Source organism: Macrobrachium nipponense, chromosome 21 (genome assembly GCF_015104395.2).
Source record: "Macrobrachium nipponense isolate FS-2020 chromosome 21, ASM1510439v2, whole genome shotgun sequence".
In the NCBI taxonomy this organism is placed as follows: domain Eukaryota; kingdom Metazoa; phylum Arthropoda; class Malacostraca; order Decapoda; family Palaemonidae; genus Macrobrachium; species Macrobrachium nipponense.
This window is the reverse complement of record NC_087212.1, coordinates 58041809-58052064: the sequence shown is the minus strand read 5'-3', so window position 1 is coordinate 58052064 and position 10256 is coordinate 58041809. Positions and strand designations below refer to the sequence as shown.

Below are 10256 nucleotides of genomic sequence, written 5' to 3'. Positions count from 1 at the left end.
CTTACTAAAAATGACACACACTCAACGTGTGGAATAGCTCGTCCGTCATTGACTGAAGAATAATTTATATATCTAATATTCTCATGTCAGTAGATAATCTGAATGGCAAAGGGAGGTCATTATTAAATAAGACTTCTTGTAGTTAAAGTATTTTCATGTTTTTAGATAACTTTGCCTATTGTTACAGATCTTTTTTAAATGTGACTCGTAAAGTAAAGGATAATCTTCTAATAATCACCTTGGTAATGAAGAGGAAGGATGATAACGTATCACATATTTGTACACTTAATGAGATGTCACCCTTGTTGTTATATGACTCCAGAATTAAGGCGTGAGCGAGTTTTAAGGGTCGAGCAATTTTCTTACAGGGAATTTTTCTCTATTTATGGCTTGATTAAAATGGATCTTGTAGGTCGTGCAAATGAGACGACGCTTCTTAATTGAGGTGGATGTTTAAGATTAGACTCTACGATACTAGCGAAGTTGTATGAAGTATCCTCCCGAATAGATTTTTGAAACATTAAAAGCTGAATTTAGACCTTCCTTTTGGGTGTAGTCCCCTTGTATAGTATAAGATCTGTACGAATCATTGCCCCATTTTCGACATAAACTAAGAATCTTTTGAGAACTCTTCTCCGTCCTTCTCTAAAGCAGCGTTTGCTTTGTTCTTATTTGCAGGTGCTTGTGGAAATCCTGACGCGAAGAGGCTGTACGATGACCTACTCTCTAATTACAATAAGCTCGTGCGGCCTGTCATCAACGTCTCTGATCCCCTCATCGTCAAAATCAAACTGAAGCTGTCACAGCTGATTGATGTGGTAAGTACAAGTGCCTTCAGGTTTTGCCATATATATATATATATATATATATATATATATATTATATATATATATATATATATTGATTGAATTTCAGTCTTCGGTAAGTCATTTCCAAAGTGTATATGATATCTTTGTATTATATATGATTGCGTATATATATATATATATATATATATATATATATATATATATATATATATATATGTGTGTGTGTGTGTGTGTGTGTGTGTGTGTGTGTATGTGTATATATATATATATATATATATATATATATATATATATATATATAGTAAAGTAGATTTCTTGTTTCTATGATGCCACTAGTGTCCGTATTAATATCTTTTCTAATCGGATAGTTAACTTTGCTAGAAGCAGCGGCAATTTTATTTTGAATTCAATGCTTCTCTTCTTGTTTCTTTGGCTTCCTCTCCGTGGAAGGCGAGTTCAGTTTTATATGATTAGAACAATCATAGGTCAACATCCTTGTTATTGCTTAGTAATACTGTAAATAGCTTTATAGTGTTACTTGTTATGCGGTCTTTGATGAACTTATTATTTATCGTACTTGGTTTCGTGTTAAAGAAAGACGGTTGTGTGTGTGCTTATATGGCTGTGTATGTATGCGAAATGTTTCTTCGGTTTTTGCCTTCATTGGAAACGAAAAGATTTTACTATTGTTTTATTGTACATAGGATTTGAAGTTTTTTCCCAGTTTAGAAAATATCCAGTATTTCCTGGAGGATTTTGCAGCCTAAAGTAGTTTTTTATATGTAATTACGCTTTTTTTTTTTTACATAAATTCGATACAAAATCATTATTTTGCATAAGAAATACACTAAAAATAGATATTAACTTACTTCATTAACGCTTTTCATCTTTGATTTCTCTCTCTCTCTCTCTCTCTCTCTCTCTCTCTCTCTCTCTCTCTCTCTCTCTCTCTCTCTCTCTCTCTCAATGTCTAGTCATTGGTTGATAATGTTTGTAAAATGTTATCAATTTTTGTTTCAGACAGGCAACCAAGTATCTCCTGATTTGTTAGATATAGTGAATAGCTTTCTATTTCGTAACTGTTTCCCAAATTGCTTCATTAGCGCGAGCAGTATGTTTCCCAAGGATGGTTTTGCCTTTTCACCGGCATAATCGAGGGCGACAACTAATACGGAAATAACCGTTATGGCCTAATCTGGCGCATTAATGACACTGGGAAGGGGACGCTGGCGGGTGGGGTGCCTACCGGGCTTGGGCTCCTCCCCTCTTTGTGTTGCTCTACGTGTATATGGCTTAAACGTGGGATTATAATTTCAATAACAAATGGAAATGAGATGCGTGACTCCGTAATTATACATTCATTGAGCGGCGAGGCGTTGTTAATTTCAAGAATGTAAATTGTAAAATTGTTTGCGTATGCGATATAGATTACCGGACATTGCCCCCCCCCCCTTTCTCTCTCTCTCTCTCTCTCTCTCTCTCTCTCTCTCCTCTCTCTCTATATATATATATATATATATATATATATATATATATTATATATATGTATATATATATAATGTATGTATAGTGTGTGTGGTTGTGGGTGCACGTGTTCTTGTCGTGAGCTCTTCGTTATGTAATTGTTAATCGAGAGTTTCCTTGCAACTGCATCAAACTTTGATTTTTGGGCATAAAATGGACTTACCCCAGCTGTTCCCAAGTCAATGTTCTTGTTTTCCTTTTAGTAATTATGAAATTGCGATTGGGGTTATTTTAGAAATATGCTTTCAGTCCACTTGTTTGTATTTCACTTCGGATTCTCGTCATATTCCCTTTTCTTTTTGCTTAATTACATTATCTTCATGATCCACTCATGGCTATAATAGATATATCTGTAGTCATTCGTTTTCTAACTAGGTCGTTAATTCATTTCCAGATGATTTTAAAATGTAGGAATGATAAAAGGAATATGTATTCGTAAACAGCGTTCCAGTTCTTTTCTAGTTCTTTTCTAGTATGGTCTTATTTTTCTATTCCACAACTGTCTAGGTCCCTTAAGAAATAAATAAATATATATATATATATATATATATATATATATATATATATATATATATATATATGTGTGTGTGTGTGTGTGTGTGTGTGTGTGTGTGTGTGTATGTTGTATGTATGTATGTATGTATGTATGTGTATGTATGTATGTATGTATGTATGTATGTATGTATGTATGGGAATTCGTGCACTTACCGAGGCAGACGGCTAAATCTTTTATAAAGCCTCATTACATCTGCGATGACATCAGAGTACGTTTCATGTTCTCACTCAAATCCTACACTATATTAGAGTTAGGTAGGATTTAATGATAACATAGTTGTTTATGGTATAAAGTTTTGTAAGATGGCTTTAAAAGGTCCTTCTTCCGTGGGTTGTGCAAACTGAAAAGTAGCAGCTGTATAATGCACCTGATACCTTCCTCCATTACTCAAGTTTTGACGACATGATAGAATTAATAATAATGATAATAATAATAATATGCTATTCAAATGAAGCTTTCTGCCTCCCCCCCCCCCCCTCCCCCTTTCAGCGCCAACTATCACCAACACCGCCACCGCACCACCGCTATTCCAGTCCTCTTAACATCAAATGTGACTGTGTTGTCATCCCAGATAGCCGTATGGATTTTTACCGTAGTATCCCTTCTATACAAAGCTTTGAAATATACCAAACGGGGGCATATATTGATGCTTTTCATTATTGGCCGTAAGCTATGCGGTGTTTCATCGCTGACGGTTTTCATTTTTCATGCGATATAGTATATCATGGCGAGTGAATTTTAATGAAACGCAAGTTATACGTAATGCCGCGGATGCCGGAGGTCAGGCTCTTGCTTGTTTTTGTTCGTGGAAATGCGTACAAACAGACCTTGTTATTTCTCCTCATACGTTACTTGGAATATTAATTGATGTTGATTCTGGGTTTTAGCTGAACCTCGAAACCGAAGGATTTCGTAAATCGCTGAGTATTATTGTTATTCGGTTATGAGGGAAATTTGAGTGACGTAATGTCGGTGTGATTATTTTGTTGAGTGTTGCAGTAGGTGTCATCATCTGCATAGAACAGTCCACATCAATCGAATCCCGTAAATGAATGACTTACAGGTGCAAAATACGTCTCAGTGACCACTGGCGATACGAGCAAATATATACGTGTACATTAGACAGGATTCATCAAATACAGTTTGTTATTAATTTGCTTCAGGCATACTGGGGATGATGATAGAATAATTTCATTAAAACTCTGTAGGGATTGCAATATTTCCTGTGCATATTACTATAGGACTTCAAACGCTGTGTTCCAATATACGATTATGTAGGTTAATATACAATGGAAAGAGTCATATTTTGGTATTTTCCAAGGCCAATACATAGCCCATCTGTAATGGTTTCTGCTCCCTGCACACTCACGCGCACATGCATGCAAATTTGCTTTAAGGTTCACAAGAATATAAAAACTTTTAGACGGAAATAAGCAAAGTGTTTGAAAAAACACTACTCATCGGAGAGTAGCAAAGGGAGAAATAATATGACGGACGAAAGCTTTCGCCGGACAAAATGCTACGTAGAATCAGGATCCATACAGAGTCTAGCTAGCTTCCTTTACGTTACATTGACTAGGAAGAATCTGGCCCAAGATTTAGTTAATGTTGGAGCCTGGACATTACAATTTTTTTTACTTTAAGTTCCATAGCAGCATCGGATTAGATGTCGTTAGACTTTACATCAACTTAATGGTCGTCGATTTGCTTAAATCTAATTGGAAGTGTCGTGTAGTACGCATAGACGATCACATTGACACATTCCCATATATATGTGTGTGTGTGTGTGTGTCCACTTTGGTGTTATACTTGAACATTTTGATTGTAGTCAATTCTGTCCCGAAACATAGCCTAGGTTTCCAGACAACACAATTCAGTTACTTGCGTGTCAGTTTCAACAAGTAAAGTTGATGAAGTTTTTTCATTACCTCGAGTTTTGTATTATCAATATGAATTTTAATTGGGTACCAGAATACCCGTCTAAATCAGTTATATAATAAATTTTTCCTGGAGATGATTAAGCAGCTTTTGTTGTTATCAGATTCCCTCTTATTTTTTCCTTCCTTGTTATTTTTATCTTTTAGACAGTTTTCATCTTATCCATTGAGATCTACTGAACTTAGACTACCATTTGTTTCTCATTAATTGGGGACATTACTCTGAAGCTAATGATATGAATCGTGCTCAAGTAATTGCTGTTTTTTCCACTACCGTTGACCGTAATAGGAGGACACTTGCTGTCACTTGGTTCTCTATAGGTAGTTTATAATGAGAGCATCAACGGAGCCTATATTAGTCCGGCTGTTGTATCTTGGGTAGTCCACCTTACTTTTTCCGACATCCTCTTTTCTTGAGTTATTCACATTGCCATATGCAAGTCCAATGAAGTTTGTGAGGAATGGTTGCGAAGCTATACACATGCATATTTCCCTGTCAGAAGTTAAATTATTGTTGATCCTTATCTATGTCGTACACACAAAACGAGGTTGTTCAAGGTTTGTATACATCAGTATAACCAGGTGATGTGCATGGTAGCTGCTGACCTTTGAACTATATAAATAGCTTTTGTATGTAAGAGCAGGAAAGCAATTTAGGCGAGGTTTCCGTCTGAGTAGCCTTTTCTTTCGTCAAGATTGTGAACGGAACTCTTTTCTTAAATGATAGAACTCAAGGCAGCCCGTGACCGGAGAACAGTGTTCCTTTTATGCATTTGCTACTTACGGCTCCTACAGTTGTTAGATAGGCGAGTGATTAGCAAATTCTTGGATTAGAGTTTGGGGACCTTCTTTAGCTGTAAGTACTGTAGCAGAGATAATGCACTTATATTTATCTATATTTAAGTTAATTGGTTCTCTCTCTCTCTCTCTCTCTCTCTCTCTCTCTCTCTCCTCTCTCTCTCTCTCTCTCTCAGTTGGACTTCTTCTGTCTAGAAGAAACCTTTTGGTGTATTAGAGATTTAATCAGTTAAGAATATCTCTTTGTAGGAAGTGGTATACACGTGTGCTTTGTTTTCATTTTTTCCTTTCATGCACATGTGTGTACCTATGTACATAAACATGCTGGCATCTCATGCTCGTGTGAGTCACTTATTCACATTTATAATTCGTATGATAGCTCTCCAGTCTTTTTGGGAACCAGTGCTAACAATTGGATAAAATCTGGTCTCATTGTTGGCAGAAATCTTATTTTTTCAAGAGCAAAAAGGGGCATCAGTGACCTCACAAACATTCACTCAGAAATTCATTTTTCTTAGGAATTCGTTGAAGAGTTCGCCAGAGATTTCTCACCTTAGGAAATTAGATTTGATGGCGTTGTGATACCAACAATAGAGATCCTGAATCTACCACAAATCCTGCTGCCCTTGTCTTCCGTTAGAAATCCACGGAAGAGAGAGAGAGAGAGAGAGAGAGAGAGAGAGAGAGAGAGAGAGAGTTTGAATAAGTCAAAATTTTTTCCTCTTTCATTTACTTTGATGCTGTTATGGTCAATTTTATGGATGTTACTGAGGTGTTTATATATATGTGTGTGTGTGTGCGTGTGTGAGTGTATACATACATACATACATATATATATATATTATGTATATTATAATGTAATATATATGCAAATATGTATAAATATACATAATATAAATATACGTATGTATGTATGTATAATAGTGTCTGTATGTTCATGTGTGGGTGTGAGCGTGTTTGCGTGCGTTTGTGTTTTCTTAATTACCTCTACTCTTTTTTTCCATGAGAGGAGGTTGCTTCAACCCTCCGTTTTAGCAAGCACTGCTCAGTGTCCCGCTACAACCGACTCACTATGAGGCCTACTGTACTCTCGTCAACAGAGGTACAGTTCCCGTATATATTTCGGTACACCTTGCGATGAGCTAAGGCCAAGGAGACTGGCCACTCCACGAAGTAACGCAAACACGGTGTTGGCAAATGTTGCCTGTGGAACTAAAGTTGCTATGCAGTCAAAGAACAGAAAAAAAAAATTATGCTTGTATTCATACCAACAGTTTCAACTGGTTTGTGACTGACCGCATCAGTTCAACCAATCCGTCAGTCTGAGGTTCTCAAATTGGAATATATTTCAAAGCGACATTTTTATGTGACATTGATTTCTCACGTGGTATTTTCGTATGTGCTCATTTCCACCGGCATCAGTTTTGGTTTTGGCCATTATTGGGATATGTACGAGGCTCTGAGTCAGTGGAGCCGGCAGCCTTTAAGATTGGCCTATATTGCTTCTGATAAAAGACTGGAGTGCCGGCATCACTGGCAATGAACCTTTGAAGTATCCATAACAATGGTACAGCGCAGATGGAGGGTTTCGGTTTATAGTTCAAGTCTGTTTATTTATTTGTTTATGCACATATTTGTAAAGTAATTTTCATTTCAGTAAAGAACGCATAATTATATATATATATATATATATATATATGTATATATATATATATATATATATATATATATATATATATATATATATATATAATATGTGTGTGTGAATTCTTATCACATCACCGTGATGCATATACATGCATTAAGCTGCAAGCGTGGTGTATATACATATAAGTGTATGCAAAATTTGTATACCTCTCTCTCTCTCTCTCTCTCTCTCTCTCTCTCTCTCTCAGGTGCTTATATTGAGTGGGTGTTGTGTTTATGCGTCCGCGTGTTATTGGTTTCACAGAAATATTGGCGCAATGCAAACCTTTGACTTGTTATGCTAAGCATGGAATGAGTGTGTTTGAGCGGCGGAAATGGATGACAATCATATTTCCAACTGGGAGCGTCAAGTCGGTAATTCCAGCCCAAAGTTATATCTTCGTGAGAGTTAAAGGATACAGTTTGGATTTGGCAGATTGGATTTAGCAAGGCAGACGCGACGTACATCCACCTGCTGCTCGTTGATATGGTTACTGGAAATAGGGTTTCATTCTTGAACGCATTTGCGCTTTCACTTCCTACTTTCGACATCATATGCTAATATAGGACTGCATATATAACTACGTAAGTACATTTACTTTTGCTCTTTTCACAGTCACAGGCTTGAATGTCGATGTCATGTCATTTTCACCTGTCTTCATTTATGTTAGGTTTGCATACATTATAAGACCTGATATACTATAGTAAATTCACATCAACCGTGCATTTGATGTCTAGGCCCGTCCCTTACGACGCTCCTGATTGCCTGTTGATAAGCTAATCACAGGGCTGGAAACTCTCAGTCTCTCTCGAGAGTTCACATGGGTAGGATCTACGTTCCACCTCTCCCGAGGGATGCTTTTGAAAGACGTATCCCTCAGGAGACGTGGAAGATAGATCCTACCCATGTGAACTCTCGAGAGAGACTGAGAGTTTCCAGCCCTGTGATTAGCTTATCAACAGGCAATCAGGAGCGTCGTAAGGGACGGGCCTAGACATCAAATGCACGGTTGATGTGAATCTACTGTAGTTATGCATCGAATGCAATGATGTACCTCAAGAAGGCGACGAAATTAATGTGGAAAGTTTAGGTTTTGGAATGACAGCTTAAGGCAAATTTCAATGAAGAGGTTGTTGTCACTAAATGATGTCTTCTTTGTTTCGGCTTGAAAAAGAAATACGAGCGACTCTGGAGGATAATATCATGAGCAAGAGCAAAAACGTGAACTTGTTGCAAGCTTAATGAATGTATTTAAGAATATCAGAATCCTGGGTCAAGTTTCAACATCCCTCATATTGCAGGCACGGATTTGGACTTAAAACACGTAACCAACTTATCTAGAACATTCATTTTAAATTGCATGTAAAATCCTAAATTATATAACCTATTATTTCAGTTTGATTTGATTGCGTCACATTCGTAACACAGCTGGGATGGTTAAATCGAAGGTTAAATTCGACATAAATTGTTACTTGATCCTTTGTCTCACGAGTGTCATTAGCATGCTGAATCTCGGCTATTTGTAATTAACGAAAGAATCCCATACGCCAATTCAGATTCCTTCCTATATTTATTTAATAATCCTCATATCTGGAAGGGTTAGGTCATCTTTACGGGAGTGACCTTTCCTCCTAGAAAAGGATTCTTACTGGGAATAGAAGGGCAAAACCATAGTTTTTGCAGCTGCTGGGTGTTATAGACATCATTACCAGTTGTTGATGGTTTTATATATACCCACTGATGTCAATGCGATGGAGTCCTCATCGTATAATTATGGTTCTTTTTTATATGCTAGAGTGGCACTTAAGGCTCATTTCCACTGACGCAAGTAACTTCTTGATTAAACTCTTTAATGTACAATTTTTGTCAGTTATATAAAGTGAGATCCTAAAAATAAAGGATTCCAAATTCATCAGCGAGCTTTTCCCCTTTGACCGCGTCAGGGGGAAATCCCAAATGCTGGTCGTAATACGTCGAGAGAGAGAAACTTTCCAAAAGTTGCAGCGTATGAGAGTTTGTGGGGCTTTTGCGCCCCCTAACTTTTTAACGTGAAAAAATTGCTATATATTAGGAAGCACATACCCAGGGGATTTCCCTGAAATAGGTCGTTTGTATTAAAAGTCCACGTGTAAAAAAAGTATTTTGCTTTCATGCAGAATTTTCTCTATCGTTTTTCGAAATTGTACTGATTGATGCAGAGGCAATTTTCAACGCAACGGTGTGCTCATTATTTTTAGGAGAAATTTCTGAGTTTCTATATTCAAGTTCAATTTTCTGTCATCGTGTACTTTGTATTTTATTGTTTATTGACGTTGTAACATTAGTTCCGGACAAGACCTCTCTACTTTATTGTTTATCGTGCAGTTCTTGTAATTATGTATTGGCTTTGATTCTTGGGAAAAAGTGTTCTTTCCCTTTTTTCTTCTTCATTGGGATTTTCCCAGTATACAGTTAGTCATACATATCTCAATAATTACCTTAAAATTAGCTGCAATAACATTGAAATGAAATACTGTAGGTTTTTGGCGACGTAGCTAAGTTGAGCAAATGCTCTGCTCTGCTTTTAATAGGGACCTTATATTACTTCTATTTCCATATTTGGCTGTTTGCATATTTAACTGAAAAACCCATTGAAAATCTTTATATTAACATGCATAATCGACTTTTCAGTATTCTGTTTTTTTTTCTGACTCCTTTAAATCACTAAACACTCAGTTCCCTTTAAACATGGCCATATTATTTGTTACTGTGGACTATTTGCAAACATCCCTAAAGAGAAACTTTTGGATATGTTGAGATTGACCTATTACAAAGTCCGCTTTATTTTCTAATTATGTCTTGAGGAATATAACATCCGTGGGAAGTTTGTTTCAAAATAGTATAGATCAAAAATATCTATCGAGAAAATGGCCTACGTTTACAATGAAATACACTGTCATTTTGAG

At 36.5% G+C, this 10256-nt stretch overlaps 1 protein-coding gene across 4 annotated transcripts in view; it reads left to right on the top strand.

Annotated features, from left to right (window-relative positions):
- The window catches only part of LOC135198053 (acetylcholine receptor subunit alpha-like), a 953996-nt gene that overhangs the window by 676435 nt on the left and 267305 nt on the right, over positions 1–10256 (top strand). For all 4 annotated transcript variants that reach the window (XR_010310713.1, XM_064225444.1, XM_064225445.1 and 1 more), the window contains exon 3: positions 679–818. Coding sequence is in view for 3 of the 4 variants with exons in the window: in XM_064225444.1 (XP_064081514.1) it covers positions 679–818 (140 nt within the window). In the remaining variant the exon portion in view is untranslated. The remainder of the gene's footprint in view (positions 1–678; positions 819–10256) is intronic.